The following is a 19507-nucleotide window of genomic DNA, read 5'->3' as shown; positions in this document are numbered from 1 at the left end:
TTTAAAAAAAGAATTATACAAAATCAACCATATTTTTAATTTGCAAAATGAATTGTTTTGAATTGAATTGTCAAGGAGTGGAACAAGGAACAAAGAGATATAAAATGTAAAGGCAAGGTCACAAAGTGCTTTATATGTAATCAGTAAGATCTTATAGTTGATTCTGAATTTTACAAGAAGCCAATGGAGGGATGCGAGGACAGGAGAAATGCAGGACCGACGGCTGGTTCTGGTTAAAAGTCTGGCGGCTGCATTTTGGACTAACTGTTAGCGATTCAAGGGAGCTTGACTAAGGTTTGTGTAGAGGGAGTTACAGTAATCTAGACGAGAGAAAATGAAGGTGTCTCTGGAAGACAGGCATCTGATTTTTGCAATATTTTGTAGCTGAAGAAAACAGGACTGGACAAGTTTTCTAACAAATCTGTAAATGCGAGTGTGTTTACCTCAGCTTGATATCACATTCAATAAAGCAGACAACTGTAATTTCACCCCCTCTCTACTAAAATCAATTTTCTATGGAAAGATTATGGATTATGACAATACTATTGAGTCTGGAATGTAGGAGTCTATCATCTTTACACGGAGGATTATGTATATTGTATTTGTTTCATCTGTTTCTGCTCTGTCTGTCTGTCTGTTTCAGGACACACACATTATTTGTGACGTCCATAAGCCCTCACCTCAACCTCCCCTCGACACTTTTATCTGGCAGGGGTCAGCAGCTCTTATAACACGCTCCCTCCAGTATTGTGAGCATGTGATATGTGAAATAATGAAATACTGTTGTGTTGTTGTTTTCCTGTATTTTTTGGGTATGTTGTGGTGCTCTGCATCTCAGAGCCACACATACCCAGTCCTTATATTGACACTGCAGGCAAGCAGTGCGTTCTTACTGTGTTATTGTTAAAGTCAAGGTGTGTGCATGTGCAGTCTCCAGTTCTACTATTTATGCATCGATTACATGGCCTGAAAACACACAGAAGAATTGTTTTATTTAAAACTGTACTATATTTTATAAGAATGGCATTTCGTGCACTGCAAGGACACCCACTGCCTCTGTATTTTAGTTTGAGTCAACTGATCATTAATAGTTTTTCTCTAATTTAAGTCAACAAAAACTAATTATGGACTCAAAATTGTTTGTAAATATGGTTGTTAATCCCAAACTCTGGCTGCAGCTTTGTAGCCAGTCTCATCTGTCCACCTACTGGAGACCATCTGGTCAAATGCAGTGTAGACAAAACACCTTACACATTTCGGCTGAAGAAACAACTCAACTTTACAGCTACAACCAAATACAAACACAGAGGTAACTTTTATTCTGAAAAAAAAAAAAGGTTCAGAGTTAAGGCATAAATAGAAACTTCTCAAACCACTCCTCAAGCATTATCATCCTCTGTGCCGTGAATCCATATTTTCAGCTTGTTCCAAACACTCATCATTTCTCCACACTAATTCCATCACGCTACCTCCTCAGAGCTCGAAGCCAACAAACTATTAACGAAGTGCTGATTGTTTGGAACATATAGGGAGCTAAAACTCTTTGGATGCAGGCTATTCTAGTAATCCATGAACACAGCCAGGTATGAATGTATTTTCAGCTAAGAAGATCAAGAATCATTATATAATTGGCATTTCATAACCTAATCTGTTTTCTGTGTGTGTGTGTGTGTGTGTGTGTGTGTGTGTGTGTGTGTGTGTGTCTGTCTGTCTGTCTGTCTCTCTCTCTCTGTGTGTGTGTGTGTGTGTGTGTGTGTGTGTGTGTGTGTGTGTGTGTGCATAAATGAGCCAGGTGTTACTACAGAATGGGATTCAAATGTGGTGTTGTGTCTCTATTGTTGGATTACTGTTTATTGTTGCGTAACATTTCAAAGAGAGCTGAATGGCAGATTGGCATGTTTAACTGCGTGCACTATGACAAGAAATCATCCCCCCACACACACATACACAGAAAGAAATGCACGTGGCACTACGCACTTTCAGTGGAAATCACAAATATTCTAGTCAGATGACAAAGGGGAGAGAGGCTTAACTGACAGACGTTAAAGACATTCCTGATGATCCCTTTCAACAACAAGGATCTGTTATTTTTCATTGATCAAAAACGTAATTATTTATTCATTCTTTTGCTCTCTTTACTATAAAATCACCGGAAATACTTCCGAATTTAAGTTTACCTGCTTGTGAAGAGACTAGAGGAGTGTTTCATCTTTTGTTTTAGGCTCTGTGGATGAAAACCCACCTGGATGTTGCATTTCTCTGGATTTACCTGACTGTCCAGGGTGACTTTCTTCATCTTGGATTTTATCCTTTGTGTTCTTTGGATGTTTTGAGTTGAGTTTAATTGCTTGGTGCAGGACTGGAACCAGTCTGATAAATGTGCCTACAATATCAGCTGTGTCTCAGGTCTTTTTCTCCACAGGCGTGAGTATTCAGGCTGTCCGGATAAAGTGTTTTTTTTCCCATTTTGGGAAGATCAAAAACACAAAAGTTGATCTTTGAAAGGTTTAGTTGGGACATCACACTGTGGGCATAAAAAAACTTTTTATTCCTTTGCATGTATTTCTGTATTTTGTTACTTTCTGAGAGTGTTGTGATCCGCCTGTACACCATGCAGAATAAGTCATTTCTGCAGGCTCGCTGCGATGAGCCTATAATGACAACAGACTGGGGCATCCCTCTGCTGCTGGCTCTGCTGCTGCTGGCGCTGCTCTATGCCTTCCTCTACCTGCCGGCTACAGCCCAGAGAGCCCTGCTGGAGCAGGCGCTCAGCAGCAATAACACAACCACTGCAATGACCACACCCGGCCAGGAGGACTGGTTCACAGAGGAATAGGACAGATGGAAACACTGGCAAACAGACAAAGAGCTTTAAACGTGGACAAGCAGACATGTGACAGCAGAGCGTTCACAGACGCTGACCTTGAGGAGATGGTGTGGATTACCCTGCTCTTAAGTCTGTCCTGTAACACAAAGCAGATTGATTGAGTTGTTGTGGAAAAACTGGCTGATTCAGTGGGCACTTTGGATTATCTGCACTCCTAAAACCATACCTATATATGACGGCATTTTACTCTGTATGAGCTACAAGTGACTGAATGGTATCAAAGGACAATCTGTGGTGGATAAAGAAAATCCTGACCAACCTTTCCTATCTTATTTTGACAGGAGAACGTTTTTAACTGCTGTTAATAGAGGGAGAGAGAGTTTAATGATAAACTGGGGCACAAATAAACTCACTAAACTATACACTTATTAGCGAGAGTCAGATGAGAAGATTGACACCACTGTCACGTCTGTACAGTAAATATGAAGCTACAGATAGCAGCCCTATTACCTAGCACTATTTTTTAACAGATTAAACAAACAATATAGAATGTTTCACTAGCTAAGCTAAGCTAATTGACCGGCACATATTAAGAGGTAGGCTACGTACGTTGTATAAATCTTCTCATCCTACTGTCATCAAGAAAAGCAAATAAGTCTATTTCCCCAAATCTTCGAAGTAATGCTTTAAAACTACCAAAATATGGTGTTCATACATATTATTAAACTAGCTCTTTTTGCTCCATTTGCTAATTTCTCTATATAATGTAGAGCATAAAGACTTACTAACTTAACTTGTTGTGTTTTTGTTATGAGCCACAATACTCTCAGTAATCCCAGTAGGCCTATTTCAATATGAGCCAAAAGTTTGAAGTGACACATACTGATCTGCCACAGATCTGGGTAGACCGGGTTAATTGGTATAAATTCCAATGAGAATTTGCTTCTTCTTTTTCATGTATTACGCTGGAGTATGGTAACAGATACTGGTGGATATTTGACATCTGAATCAGTCTCTTTGTATAGAAAACTGAATTGAAACACAGTGAGAATATATATATGTTAATAATAACCTTTACTGTTATTTTAGACTATAGCATAAGGAGTCATTTAACAAGTCATGGAAGCGCCAGCACCAGAGTGTTTCAGACAATGATAAAAGAGTGTTATAGTGTTATTATTTCTGTATTTTAAAGTGGGAGGTGTAGTTTTCTGTATATGCGTTTGCAACAGATTTACAAAAACATTTCGCTGAGGTACATGTGATATGACATGTTGAAATTGTCACCAAGGACATTTCTGTGTGTATTATTTTACTCATTGGCTACTTGTACAGTGTAGTTGAATATAGAGTTATGTTCTGTATTTAAACCAACTGAATAATGTGATATAATAAAACATCATAAAAAGATAATTTCTTCTCTATTTCTTCCAACAGAAAATGCTGTGGCTTTCTTGCCCGGAGTCAGATGCAGAGATTGATGCCACTCTCATATCTATACAGTAAATAACCCTATTAAAGGACCTGCGTGTAGGAAGTTTCAGACTGCAACTAACTGAACACCACTCGTGCCTGTATCTGACGACCTGGGAATGAGAATGGGATGTAAAGTGTGAATTATGGTGGCCACAAAACTTGGAAAAAAATACAAAAGGCCCCATTTTAAGCACAGTTTGGTTTGTCCGTTCTGGGCTACTGTAGAAACATGGCAGTTCAATAGAAGGTGACCCACAGCGTCTGTAGATATAAACGGCTCATTCTAAGGTAACAAAAATGCAACGATTCCTATACTCGGGTGATTATACACTAATGAAAAAATACCTTTGAATATTATATTCAATAGATCCTCCTAAATGTGGACCTTAAAGATACTTCCAGCAACTGGTTAGCTTAGCTTAGCAAAAAAGACTGGAAAGCGGGTAAAACAACTAGCCTGGCTCTGTCCGACAGTCCACCTGCCTGCACGTCTAAAGCTCACTAATTAACATGCTGTAATCAAAGTGAAGTCTCCACTGGTTGCCCTCCATAAGTGCATTACCTTCAGACTGTAGTTAACTGTCTCCTCGCTGTGTAATGACTCGACAAAATGGGTTACATTTTGACTTTATTATGTAATGATTTTACAAACATAAATGTATTTTGTAATAAATTAGCACACATTTTCAGTGGCTATTAGGAAATGTGGGAGCTGCACTTTTCTTTATGAACTGCAATTTTTATTTAATTAGCCGTGTGAAAAGCCCATTGCAGTAGTAAACTCTGCTAGAAATAAAAGTGTGAATTAGTTTTTCCAGGTTTCCAGAATTCCCTGAGTCTGGCTGTATTTCTAAGATGATAAGAAGCTCGTCTTGTCACTGCTTTCATGTGGCTGTTTAGACTAAGATCAACGTCAGTTATAATGCAAAGGGCGGCACCACAGGTCTAATTTAATATTTAAGTTTAATTTAGGTTAATTGTTAAAAATTGTACGGATGAACAAACTGGGTTATATTACGTTTATGTTTTCAAGTTATTACATAATGCAATGTTATTACATAATGTGTTGTTACAACAAGCATATTCCCCAGACTATGTCAAACTGTTGTTCCATGTGCATGCAGGAATATTTCAAAAGAGACATCTTACTGGTTGTTTGAATTGCCTTTATTAAAAGATACAGGATACTAGATTTGACACCAATATTTGAGGATGCAGCACTTGATCGTTACAGGCTGGGGCATTAGACACAGACAAATGTTTCCAGCTATCTGTGCCTTCAAAAATATCCCTGTAAATACTGTATCTGCAGTATATGGCAACCATTGACATCTGGATATTGCGTCAGTATCTTTTTTTTTCAAAATCACATTAAATTTTACAATAAAGTCGTAAAAAAAGGAAGAGAGAATCTTGCTAAACCATGCAACACCCAACAAGCCAACATTTACAGTTAGTCTTAGATCACAATGATTTCAAATGGTATTTCAATGTTCAATATGTTCAGCAACAATGACAATATCATATCCAAAGACTTAACACAGTAATATTTCCTATTTTTTTAAGGAGAATTAATTCATCCTTTAATATACTTCTCAGACAGTACTCCATCTTTCAGCTACCATCTTGAAATGTTTCATTAATGTTCAAAGCAGAATTTTATTCACATCTTGTGTCCTTGATATGGAGGTTTAGAAAGGGCTAATTTTGTTGGTTTTTTCACTGAGCAAATAGTATCAAATCCTTAAGGACATGCATGCATCTCTTTCTACAATATGCACAGTTCAGTTACAGTCTTTGATTGGTCTGCTCTTTAAAAAAGCTCCACAAAGACTGCTTTGAAAGCAAACTGCAATGTTAAAATACACCATGTCTAAATCTTTTCAAACACAATTCAAAGATCTTGTGTCTGTGAGAGGAGGTGATTCATTTTCTCATCCCAGTTTCTTAATGCTTTGAAAAGACAATAGTTGGATGATCAGAGGGTATTTTCTATATATTATTCTATTCTATACATTATTTTACTTCCTGTAGAGTTGATTATGTATACTGTATAAGTTATTTTCTGCATGAGTGTAATTTCAAAGTATTTGTGTTTGATTTGTTAACTGCAATTATAGGGCAAAACCATGAAAACTTATGTCATAATTTGAAGAATTATTAACATCATTGATATGAAAGTCTTCCTTCAAATCCCTTAATCAGATAACAGACCAATCAATCAATCAATACCCTATGCCATGGAATAAAACATACAGTTATATCTCTGACTCCCTAAAACTCTGGAAAAAGATGTAACAGAAAGAGAAGAAAGCATATGTCAATGTATCCAGCGTAACTACAGCTTGAGCCTGTCACACAACGTCTTCTTGTGTATATTTGTTTACAATTTGGCAAATTGGCACTGTTAGAAACATCCCAAATTAGCAATTAGCAGTTCCTGTTTGCAGTTTACCCATGAATGTACAGCCAACTGTCACTGGATTACTTTGATACTGAAGAAACTGTGAAAATGTGATGATCCTCAGCAAGTTAGGAACCTCTTTTTCCCATGATTTCTAAGAGGATTTATGGATGTAATGGATGTTATGCATGAAGATAATTATAGCATCGGAAAGTGTGAGTTGCACTGCATCATGTCCGTCTATATGAATTTTGATGCAAATTGTGCATTCCAGCGGTTTTTAAGTACCTTAATTGCTTCCGTGAGCTTCTCACAAGTGAGGTTTCCATCTAAATGTAGCACAAACTTTAACCAAAATTTTAGAAAATCAGCCAAAGAAAATGCAAATGAATGCACATTTCCTTCCACTATTGTTATGCAATTATTAGGAGTTGGGTAATAGAGATAAACAGCTGGTGGAAATACAGCATGTCTGTTAGTTTCATGTCTTAATTTGAGGAATGTTACAGTCTCCACACAGATCTGATGTTTTTGTCTGTCATTTTTCATCTCTTCAATGGACCTTAAAGTTACATACGTCATGATTCATTCTCTAACTCTGTTCCAATTGCACTTTTTTGCCTCAACGTCAGACTAGTGCAAAACATGTTTTTGATTTGGTTTTTCAAATTTTCAGCATCTCCCCTCAGGTTTTTTATGCACTTAGCACAGGTGTATCAAACCCCACCTACAACCTCTGCTGCAGCTCCTACCGTTGGACCGTGTTGGTGAGAGAGTAAAATCAGCTACATTAACTAACTTCCCTTTGTCTTCAAAACACCAACATGCCCCTCTCCCTTTCATCTCACACTGTATGTTTGTGTCATGTCGCTTCCCTCTGCGCTCCCCCTTTCAACTCTCTTTTAATGGTAAACCTTTTAACAAATGTTCCGACGTGTGAACCCATAATTCTTGCTGAGCATCCAAATGCAATCTGTATTTACATATTTCATCTCTTCTCTTTGGAAAAGTCTGTTTGACAGATATTGGATGTTTGTAATTATGCATTGTATATATTGTATTTCCCTTTGTGCCTCAGACTGACCACTGCTGCTTTATGAAGGCAGGGGCACATAAAAGGATAGGCAAGGAAGGGTGGGAGAAAGGAAACTAAGGGAGAGTCCAAAAAAAACTCATCATGTGGACAACTCTGGATGAATGGGATATGGATGTAGGAGAATCTGGAAAAAGAACATAGATGCAGGGACAGATGGCTGAGAGACGGGGGATTCTCTTCTCTAAAAGTCCCTGTCAGACATGGGTTTCAGGAGACCTGCATTAAACAGACAAGGAAGTAAAGGGTAGAAGAGAAGAATAAGGAGGAAGAGGAGAAGTGGAGCCTCCTGTCTCGGCCACTGCATTGGCTGCTCTCACGGGACGACGAGTAGGAGGGGGAGAGAGGGGAAGGTCAAAGGGGAAGGGAAGAATAAGAGTGAAAGAAGGGAAGAAGAGCATCATCTCTCTCACTCTCTCCCTCTATTAATTCCAGTCCTTCTTGATATCGAGAGCCCACTCCCAGTCCAAGTAGACATTCTTGTCGTCGTCGATGAAGCGGGAACGGATCCCATAGTGGCCACGTGATATCACGCCTTTGGGTGCCTCATCAACCGGGCATATGAACTCATTCTCTTCTGCCTTTGGGCCGTAACTTCCCACCATGCGCGACACCCTGTCCACTGCAGGAAGATACAAAATGGACACAGACAACAGAAGAGCCGGTTTTTATCAGTGTGGTAAAAGTGAGATTTTGGATTTAAAGCTGCACTAGGTAGCGTTTATAAAAATAACTTTTTGTTATAGGTGTTGAAATTTCACACTATATTCTGACAGTAATACATGAGAAAGATAATCTGTGAAAAAATCAGGTCCCTCTGGCTCTTCCCAGTGCTTCTAAAGGAAGTTACAACCATCCACAGCGCCTGAACGAAAACAGCCAATCAGAGCCGAGAAAGAGATAGTTGATAGTCTCATTCCCATTCTTGGCTCTGATTGGTTGTTCAGACGTGGTGGATTATTGTTGAAGAGTCAGTCCTGGATGACTGTAGGTCTGAAAAAAAAAGTATATCGTTGATCAAGATGAATAATACATTAGCTGAGTCAGTATGTATTATTCAGAATAGGGTAGCTTTGGCATATCATTTGCATTTGGTTTGACTATTTGACAGGATGTTACACCACCATTTTTCCTTTTTCTTTGTTCTTCGTTGGTCCAAACACAAGAAGAGATGGAATTATTTCATTTGAAACAATTTCTATGCACATTCATTATCTGCACTTAACATATATTTAATTCTCCTCATAAGCAGCAGAATTTGTTGCTCTAGTTTGGTTTTCTTGTCATTCCATTTAGCTAATTTTTGATTTCATCCTAATACATTTATTGCATTGTTGTTAATGCCACATGGTAATTTCTAATGGAGATATTAAGGGTGCAATGCAAATAAATCACTTTAAAGAAAAAAAACTGATGTGTTTTTGAAGAAGAAACACAATGTGTAACAATTTTTGAACAATGGGGCAGATGGCAGGTAAGTCCACTTATTCCCTCTCTGAGCATGTGATGCTCCTACACCTCGCTGTAAGTAGGAGTTGTTTGATAAATGTGTATTATCTTTCATTCCTCAGTTTAAAGGTTTAGTGTGTGAACAGTATTCATAGGTATGTTTTAATTTATAAACTAATGAAAACATGGATATGAATATTATATTCCATTTCTGACAATACATCATCTTAAATGTTACATACTGGACCTTTAAGTGTAATTCTTAGAGGTTTAATGATGCCCCAGAGTTTATAAGCTAGGTTTATGATGTATACATGTGTATTTTCATACACATAGACTTTCGTTGTACACTCACTTCTATACCAGATAAGTGGCATATTTTGAATTTTAAATGGAAATTGTTTGCATTCATCTTTTCATCCAGTACAATAACTGATGTTCAGCTTTTCTTCTGCAACAGCGGACATGATGGATGCTTAGTTGCATTTATAATTATCTGTATTTAGTCAAACTGCTAGTCATGAATGACACTGATGTGTTTAGTTGCTTCTTGTCACTTTGTACATTTATCATATGGTGGCTGAATTGAACTTACCTGTTATTCCTTTTCTCTGGGTCACCTGATGGTACCTCAAGCCAGCGACAATTTCTCTGTTCACCTGCAGACACACACAGAGTCATCAAATCTTTTCATGGACTTTTCTGTTGATCAAAAACAAATGTGGAGCACCAGGAAGAAACTCAAACAGAAAGAAGGTCAAACAAAACTGTAGTTTTTCTACACATTTTACATTTGAAGGGTTACTCCAACAATTTAGTATTGCACTTGGGGTTTGGGGCCTCATATGAGACAGCTTTTTACAAAGAATGGTTACAAAAGCATATGCATGCATCAAACTTAAAGAAACAGTGGATACTACGCGAGTTATGCAGCTTAACTTATTTTATCTATTCTATTCTTACAAACCCCCATCTTCAGTTTATAAAACAGGCTTTCTACTAAACTTTTTATCTCAAACCCAAACTAACATCATCAGATAGTTTTCTTTAACTTTTTAAGAGAATACATTTTTGATCCGTTTTCACAGGCTGAGTAGTAGTGTAGTAGTGACGAGTAAACTAAACTTAATGAAGAGTGCCCTTTTAACATTTGCATGTGAATACATTTTTTAGTTGCAGGTAACAATCTGTCCGGACCGAAATAGCTTTCTATGGGCTGCGTGTTTTTATTTTTCTGACAATTTCCATGCTTTCAAGAACATGTCAGGCAAAACACACACTAATGTGAGGAATGAGTGTTTGTGTCCTGGGTGAAGCCGCTTTAAAAGATGACAGTGACGCAGTTTGGCCAGCAGGTGTCAGAGCGGAGTCAGTAACTCTGAGCTGTTTGATCATTCTCTGTACATCTCCCTTTCCCATCAGGGCCAAGTCCCTGGAGTACTGCCTCCAGTCTACCCACACACATACACACACATACACACTGACCATGCAGTCTCTCCGTTTCAATAAAAACCTGCGTATTAAATGGGCAACTAGCCCCTACATTTACATTTCTATTTATGCCAAATAAAGTTCTTAGTGTCCATTGTTTCTGTCTTCATTTTTGATCAATTTCTCTTTTTTAATAACATTCATCCAGATCTTAGTGTGCTAGTACAGAAGTAAAACAATCTGAATCACTCTCAGACCATTAGGTTGTTTATTGATCTGGTATTCAGCCAGTTCTTGAGAGTTCTGCAGCAGCCCCACTGAGTTTTAGAGACATGATGAACAAACAGTAAAAACTACTGACAATTCACCTCTAACACCTCCTAAAACAAAACAGCCAGTAGTGAAGCAGCTTGCATTCCTGGCTTGATATTGTTGTTTGTTGGTGCATTCTTATTACTGTGGCTAATGGGACAAATGTAGAGAAATGTAATCATTCTTAATGTTATAATTGTTCCATAAATAATCCCTTTAGCCTCTGGGTGCACTCTTTCTCTCATGGATATCTGTACTGATTTTCGTTTCAAAAATAGTTTTCATACATCCCCAGTTTGTATTTATTTATAGAGGACATGGGGGACATGAGCTTGGGAAATAGCTGCTGTGTGTTTACATTGAGTGGTTTATTTGTAACAGAGCAGGGAAAGAGAGGAGAGAGGATGGATGTGTGAGAAAAAGGGGAGGGTAACAACAAAGATCTGACAGATAGAGCAAGAGACAGACAAAAAAATGTGGAAGAAAAAAAGGTCAACAAACACTGATAGAGAGAGAGAGGCTGGGAAAAGTGGCATTAGTGGGAACAGTTAATGAAAATTAGTAATTGATGTGCGTTTTGGGTTTGAATCACAGTTACTGCTGTTTTCTCCTTTTTTATATCACACCAGAAAATAAGAGTTGTGTTTATAACTGGGAAGGATTTGGGGCTGTTGTCTTTGACAAACTGAGTGTAACTTTCTTAATCAGTTGACAACTTTGTGACCACTTCGGTTCGTCTTTTTGGGACAAAATGAAGCATTAAGAGCAGCAAACAGGAGTAAGGGTGGTACCAACCCTGTCCTCACTATGGTTGTGAAAACAGTGTTGGAATTTTACTCTTATCTACCTCTGATAGAACTAACAAGCGAAGAAGAAGAGTCTACAGCCATGATAGGGTCTTTGTGAGGCTAACCAAACTTTGGTTAAATTAAGATCCATCAAAAACCAAAGTATGGGACAAATTATAATTTTGACCTGATGATGGCGCTAAAGGAAAAGTCTGGGGCTCATCACAGTGATTTCTATTCATCCTGAGGGGAACATGAATGTCTGTATGAAATTTAATGGCAATCCATTCAACATTTGTGACAATATTTCACTAAAATGAACAAATGTGAACCTGATAGTGGCGCGAGAGGAAATTTAAATATCTCTAACAGGATGAGTGAAAACATCCTGAAATAACCAAAGTCTCCAGGGTTCTTCTTCTGGATCACATGTATATGTTTACCAAATTTTATGGAAATCTGTCCAGTAGTTGTTACATTATATGGATGACATTGTCAGTCTGGACTAAAGTGGACCAACAGACATAGAGCCACGTCATTACCATGGCTAAAGACATTTAAAAGCAGTGAATTTCTAATTTATCAGAAATGAGAAACTTACTGATGTTTACTGAAGACAAGTTGCCTCTCCAGCATTAATCCTTACTGGCACTATAAAATTGGACGGCACTGAATAGACTCATTGAATATGATAATGGCCGTGTTTGATATTGTGGTTTGATTGTATAGTACACGGTTGCTTACTCAGCATCGTCTCTCTCTCTCCTTCTCTTTATCACTTACAGTAAATACCTGATCCTCTGTTTGTTCATCCCACCCACATACACAGCAATCAATCCACGTTGTAATGTACAGTAAATCTCTCTGTCCTTAATATACCTCTGGGACTGCATCTGTCCGTCTTACCTTGAAGTTTATCTTTAGTCTGTATGTCACTCCTTCCTTTAGGATAAGGGCATTCTCCTTCAGAGCTTGCAGATCTCCTGCACAAACAACAACAATCAAACATCAGTCATGGTCAGTAGGACACGTATGACATCACCTGCTGCAGTGTCTTAAAATGACTCACTGTTGCTGATTCACACATAAATCCTATCTCATACTGAGAAATGTAGCTCGCAGCAGCAGACATCAGATTTCTTGAAATTGTAAATAAAGCAGAACTGTATTAGAATAATCTTTTGGAGAAATTGTCCATCTTCACCTCCAAAAGTGTTATTGAAAAATGGTCTTTTATCATTTTTAACATGGTAATTTTGTTTACTGAATTTCCAAGTAAATGAATAACAACGAACATGCACAAAAAGTGGATTTTGTCAGCAGCGAGAAATGAAAAAGTTGCATAGTTAATCAAACATATTAACTTAAAATACAGAATACAGCATTAGAGTTGGTCAATCTCGGAAGCTGTAGCTTTAATACAATAGCAGCTGGATGTATGTTGCTTAGTGGTGAACAATATGATAAATGGGGTTTACTACATGATAAAACTATATGATACACACTTAATCCAGGGGATTTGGAGCATTTTCCTCTCATGTATGAATTAAAGTCACACTTAAAGGTGGCTTTCGTAGCCCAGTAAGATAAGATGTTCCTTTATTGATCCCCCGTGGGAGAAATTCAAGTTGACACAGCAGCACAGGGGAAATGTAGTGCAATACTGACGTGTAAAAATACAATAAAGAATAATAAAATACAATATTATAAAGATATAAGATAAGTCTATAATGAAAATATATACACTATATGCAGTACATAGTAAGAAACATGGTGGGCAAAAATATTTATAACTTACTGTACATGTGCACTTATTACAAGTTTGTGCAAAATATGACTCTAACATACAGGTTTTTTTGTGTTACTGGTTCTTTGTACAATTAAACTGTCTTCGTAGTGCTGTGGGGTTGAATGGGTTCATACTGAAGTGGGGGCGAAGCATCCTGGGCCATTGTAAAAAGCACATCACAATCAGAAATGCATCCACTGCCTAATCACTTTAAATCTCAATTTAAACCTGACCATCAGTCCTGAGTGCTTCCTAATGGACAGAGAGAACCAGAGAAAGGAGGAGAGGAGAGGAGATGAAGGAGAGATAGATGTGAATAAAAACAGACAGCAGTGGTGTGTAGAAGAAGACAGATATGCAAAGAAAGGAAGTGACCTACAGATAACACGCACGCAAACAGAGCATACATCGTCCCCTCAGAAGAGAACTGCGTGGGATTAAAGGTTTGATTCCCCCTGGTGTCACTCGCATTAAAAATACATGCACTTGTGACAAATTTAGACACTTTAAGTAAGACAGCATATCTCTCTTGCCGATGGAAAATCCCCCAACTCTGCTGATGTCGACTGACACGTTCTCCCTTTAATTGAGAATCTACATGTCCTCCTGAGGTTTGGGAGCATTTTACCACCACATGAAACACTTCAAACTCCCCCATTAGATAAAATCAGAAATGTACGATATCAAGCTAATAAAGCTGTTCCTCAGTGGCTGACATTTTTTCACTGCTCCATCTCTGTCCCAGTTCATTCAGTCTATCTCCCTCCATGAACTGTGGTATGTAACGCTCCTATCTCCTCCCTCTGATTCATCGCCTCCCTTCTCCTCTTCTTTCTCTCGTCTCAGGAGACGACAAGAGAAGAGATGCTGGCCTCCCCTGGGAGCGTCTGACTAAGAAAATAGGTCAGTGTGGAGAGCTGTCTACCTGTTCTCCTCACACACGTACGCACACACACGCACACTATGTACTCATGCCAGTATGCACACAAGAATGCACACGCGATTAAATGAACAGCTCACACTTAGCCAGAAAAGCTCAAAATATTATGGAATAAATAATTATGAAAATATTATACACCAGTTTCACCTATTTAACAATACACACAAAAGACAAATGTTTGATTTTATTGGTTTTTTTGTCAAATCATTTATTTTCTATTGTTTTGTAGTGGCTGCATCAGGTACCAGTAGACTGACATTTACTGTAAAAACCTGCAACTTCATAACTTAACAAAAGTGCCCCCACAGAGAACACATAGAACAAGATAATAGGAATAACATTTTTGGTTTAGAGTCAGGTTTATTTTATCCAAAAGTATATAATTTAGATATAAGATGAAAATTATACTGTAAGGAAATCTTGTACGTTTTACATGTATCACATATGACAATTATTTACCGGTAGCATACTCTTGAGAATACAATCTTAATTCAAGAATACATGATCAGTTTATAAAATATGATGCATTCTTGTAAATTAAACTACCCAACAGTATATACACAGCAGTTAATAAAAGCTCCACCTCGACTAGTCACAACTTAACAAAACTGTGGGTCTACCATGCTAGCAGCTCTGTGAAGCTGTATTTAGACACAGTGGTGCTTTGAGCTGATTGCTAATATCAGCAACAAGTTCACAATGACACCATTCTCATGTTCAGCAGCAATAAGGTAATTGGAAATGCTGATCTGATGATGGCGCTAAATGAAAAGTCAGAGGGGAACATGAATGTCTCTATAAGATTAATTAGTAGTAATTATCTATTATTATAAAATATATCTTAACTTAACCCCCTGGACCATTCTGCATAAAGAGTACTTTAGCTTTAACTTACATAAATACATCTGAATTTGAATGCAGGATTTTTACTAAATTAAATAAATGTTGCACTTCTTCCACCAGCATTCATAAACGTATACACAGCAGTCAGATGATAAGTCTCATGTCATGTCAACTGGGAGGCTGTTAAGAACCTTCACTGCTGCAGTTTCAGTGGAGTAATTACACTTAAAACCAAAGTGAAATTAGCCAATAAGAATGTTGCATGACAAATGAGCAGTAGGTTTATCGGAGACAACCCTCATTAAGTTCAGATAGAAAGAGATTAGAGATTGGCCTGTAGTCCAGGGAAAGGTTCAGAGGAAATTCAGGCTAGCATCCAGTTCTTTTGAATTCTTTTTAATGTTTTCTATTCACTCTCTGCCCACGTTTGAATAAATAATCTCATTATTATATGAATTTCACAAACACAATCCTTTTAAAGTGGTCACATATTATTACTGCTATCATATCATATGTCCACAGCACACAATAAATGCGAGGTAAAGATCAGCGGCGGACACAGAGAGGCTAGGCTGCCTGCTTGACGTGAGTGTGTGTGACTGAGTAAATGTGTAGCAGCATGCATGCTCAGCAAAACAACCCTGAAGCCTGAGAACATGAAAGTTTAACAAAGCAAGTGTTTACATTTAGGGCACCAGAGCACTGAAAAGTCATAGTCAAGGATATTGCTTGGTGTAGTGCGGCCTGGCAGCAGGCCACACAGTACAGTATGTGACACACCATATATCATAGGCCAAAGTGTTGTGTTAAACCTTATAGCATGGGAATAATAGGCAGCCACTGAGACACAGGATTGAAAAAATAATATATATATATAAGACAGAAATGGTAGTAATACTATTGCAATGAAATGACCTCACATAGAAGCAGCACATGTTTTGCAGTAACATGATATGATCCCTTTAAAATTTTATGTTTAAGGTGAACTTCTAACCAAACTGGGTCACAGTATTGTGCTTACAGTGTATGCTTTTTGCATGGGTGGCCACATTGGGCAATGAATCCCTATCTCTAGCAGCCATATTGCTGTATCTACTGAGACACAGAAACACATTAAAAGCTGTTTTTGTGCTGCTAGCTCAGCCTGGAAAGTATTTTTTATGTTTCAACGCATCAACATTCAGGGCCATTGATCAAAACACAAGTAACAACTGAAATGATAAAAAGAAATTGTAATTTCTTAAGAGCAAGAGTAAAGTTACTGTCTATTGGCACTGCTGATAAAAGGTGGTGATATACTGGATGATATGTGAGGCAGGAATTCGATGATGAATTCAAAAATGGGGTAGGGCAAGTGTCATGTGAGACTGAGGCATGCAAAATGAGACTGGGCAGATGATCAGACAGGTTATAAACAAGCCAACAGTTTGGCCAGATTAACTAGTTTTATTTAATTATAAGAGGTAAAACTTCCTCTTTGACTGCAACACTAGAACAGTAGGTCAGGGTTTAATTAAGGTCAATAATGGGTTTACAACAGACAGTTTGGGTGATTAATTTACAGTGCTCATTTTTTGTTTCAAATAAGTTTTTTGGTTAAACCCAGGGATTTATTTAAAGGGTTATTTATACAAAATTCAGTTGCCACTGAAATAAAAAAAAACTCCCTACAGAGACAGACCTTTTGTTTTAACCTGCCACCGGACTCCATAGACAAAAATAGTAATTTTACCTTACGATTGTAACATTCATTAACTTCAAAGTGGACAGAAACAAAATAAAACTCACCAAAAACATTTTTGTTAGTCTTTACACTGTTCCAACAATTAATAACTCTGGTTTGGTCAAAATAAATCCTTAGTTCACCGACACAGATACGTAAAACAGAGCGTCGCTCTACTCTGCTGCACTAGGAGCAGACCATTCCTGGAAACAAACCACAGACAGGCTGCAATAGCAACACAAGCAAAGAGAGTGTGATGCCTTTAAAGCCTGTTTAATCATTGGATTGCTTGTGTGTCTAAAGCAATGAATATATTTTACAATTAAGAGTTTGGGGTAGATTTTTCCAGTATTACAGTATATAAACAAAATTACACAATCAGTTATAGGAGACCCTGAATGGCTGTTGTACTGTAACCTAATTAAGTAAAAAATAGGTGTAAATGCACATAAAAAAAAAAATATATATATATATATATTATAAATTGTACTGTAGTGGAGCACAAAGCTCCGAGCACCACCTGTCCTGTTGTTGTCTGTGCTGACAGAGACTCTGATGTACTGAGAGACTTCACACCTTCTGAGTGCATGAGGGACCAGTTATGAACTGAGAGGCTGAGGCTAAGACACAAGCGCCCAAACAACCTGGCAGAAGTTAAAGGTCTCTGAAGGGACAACCAGTCAAGCATGCAGTAAGTGTGTCAGAGTGTCTCCTTTCTCTCCTTTCTCACCAGCAATCATCTAGACTACGGTGCAATGTATCTGACCCTGCGTTTTGCCATCCCTCCCTCTCTCTCTCTCTCTCTCTCTCTCTCTCTCTCTCTCTCTCTCTCTCTCTCTCTCTCTCTCTCTCCCCTCTCTAACTAAACACACACACACACACACACACACACACACACACACACACACACACACACACACACACACACACACACACACACACACACACACACACACATGCAGAGTAGTAAATGCTTGTCATCACTTAGAGCACCATGCTGCATTTGTAACAGCCTATAGTGTATAATGAGGTCTCTAATGCATTCAGCCACCGATGGAAAGTCCATTTCACATCCAGCCTGGTGCCGGCTCGGCTATCTGACTGCAACATGATACACCAGCAGGGCCGATTATTACACTGCTGCTTACTCTGTAGATTAATGATTAAAGATGTTTTTCTCTCACACAGCATTCAGCAGTTTCTCCTTTTCTCTTTAGTTGTGTAACTAGAACACACACATCCCTCCAAATTAAACCTAATCTTCATTTGAACAGTGAGAATATATGAGAAAGACTAATGGTTCAGTTTCAGCAATTTAATGGATACAAGATTTTCCCGGTACACTAGATGACCAACCCTGCATATACAGTACTTTAGATCCTGTGAAATCAAGTCTCCGAATGTCAAAGAGCATTTCCTGTATTGGACTGAAAGGCTTTTTGTCTGCCTGTCAGGACAAAGAGCAGGCACTGTTATGTAGGAATTTAAGCACTGCAGAACATCACATGCAGAAATGTAGACACAAATGGTGTGTGGCTACAGGGCTCTCGAAAGCTCATGAATGGGACCCAAACATGACATTTGTTTTGATTAGAAAAACATGTCAGAATTAATGCAAGAGGAAATGGTCTTATATTGTGAATTTGGTACAACAGGCCCCAGATTAACTGTGTTACAGTACTTCTGTAGAATCACCATAAACTTCTGAAGCCATAATTCAATTCGGTTAAATGATTTCTGCCCATTGGTGAAGCCCTTTTGAGAGGAAAACAATCGCGTTAGCCTCTTTAGACCTAAAGATGGCAATGTCAGCGATGCCTCTCTGTGAAAGGGTACTGAAATCTGTACTAAAGTAGAAGTACTGTTTTATTACTGAAATCTTACTACAAGTAAAATTTTAAAAAGTACTTCAGTATTTACTTTAGTAAGTAATTTCAATGGAAATGGGAGATTCAGAAAATATCTACTTTTAACAAAGCAAATTTCTCTGATAAATGATAAAAGGAAGGAATGGATCAAACTAAGGACATTTATTTTCTGAACAAATATTCAGATAAATACTCAAATGTTTTGGAACCTGCATTGATCACATGTAATTAGTATAAATTTCTCCAAATCCACTACAAACAAACAGCAAAGCAAGGCTTCTAATTGGTCTCCATTTGGTTTCTGTTTCTCCAAATCTTCAGTCCCTAAACTTTGCTGTTCTGGTCAGTGTGGTCACCTCTACAAACCTGTGCCTGCTTCAGCGTATTTCTGTTCATGCTTTTCATTGGGCACCAAAAGGAAGTGAGCAGCGCTTCTGCCTCAGGTTTCCTTGGCGTATTGAATACAAAAATGTAGATGAAAGGTTTAGATATAAATTGTAGTCCTTCTCTGATTATATAGTGTAATGCAGACTTAAGTAAGAGTGAAATTACAGCCTTGAAGTA

At 38.0% G+C, this 19507-nt stretch overlaps 1 protein-coding gene across 1 annotated transcript in view; it reads right to left on the bottom strand.

Moving 5' to 3' along the window:
- Positions 1-5452: 5452 nt before the first annotated feature.
- The window catches only part of arhgdig (Rho GDP dissociation inhibitor (GDI) gamma), a 28388-nt gene continuing 14333 nt past the window's right edge, over positions 5453-19507 (bottom strand). Inside the window, exons 4-6 of the mRNA XM_051387144.1 lie at positions 12687-12763; positions 9845-9908; positions 5453-8422 (exon numbers count right to left, since the gene is read on the bottom strand). Of these exons, the coding sequence (XP_051243104.1) occupies positions 8226-8422; positions 9845-9908; positions 12687-12763 (338 nt within the window). The 3' untranslated portion in view covers positions 5453-8225. The remainder of the gene's footprint in view (positions 8423-9844; positions 9909-12686; positions 12764-19507) is intronic.

This window comes from Dicentrarchus labrax, unplaced genomic scaffold, assembly GCF_905237075.1.
Source record: "Dicentrarchus labrax unplaced genomic scaffold, dlabrax2021, whole genome shotgun sequence".
In the NCBI taxonomy this organism is placed as follows: domain Eukaryota; kingdom Metazoa; phylum Chordata; class Actinopteri; family Moronidae; genus Dicentrarchus; species Dicentrarchus labrax.
The sequence above is the reverse complement of the archived record's forward strand: the minus strand, read 5'-3'. Positions and strand labels throughout refer to the sequence as shown.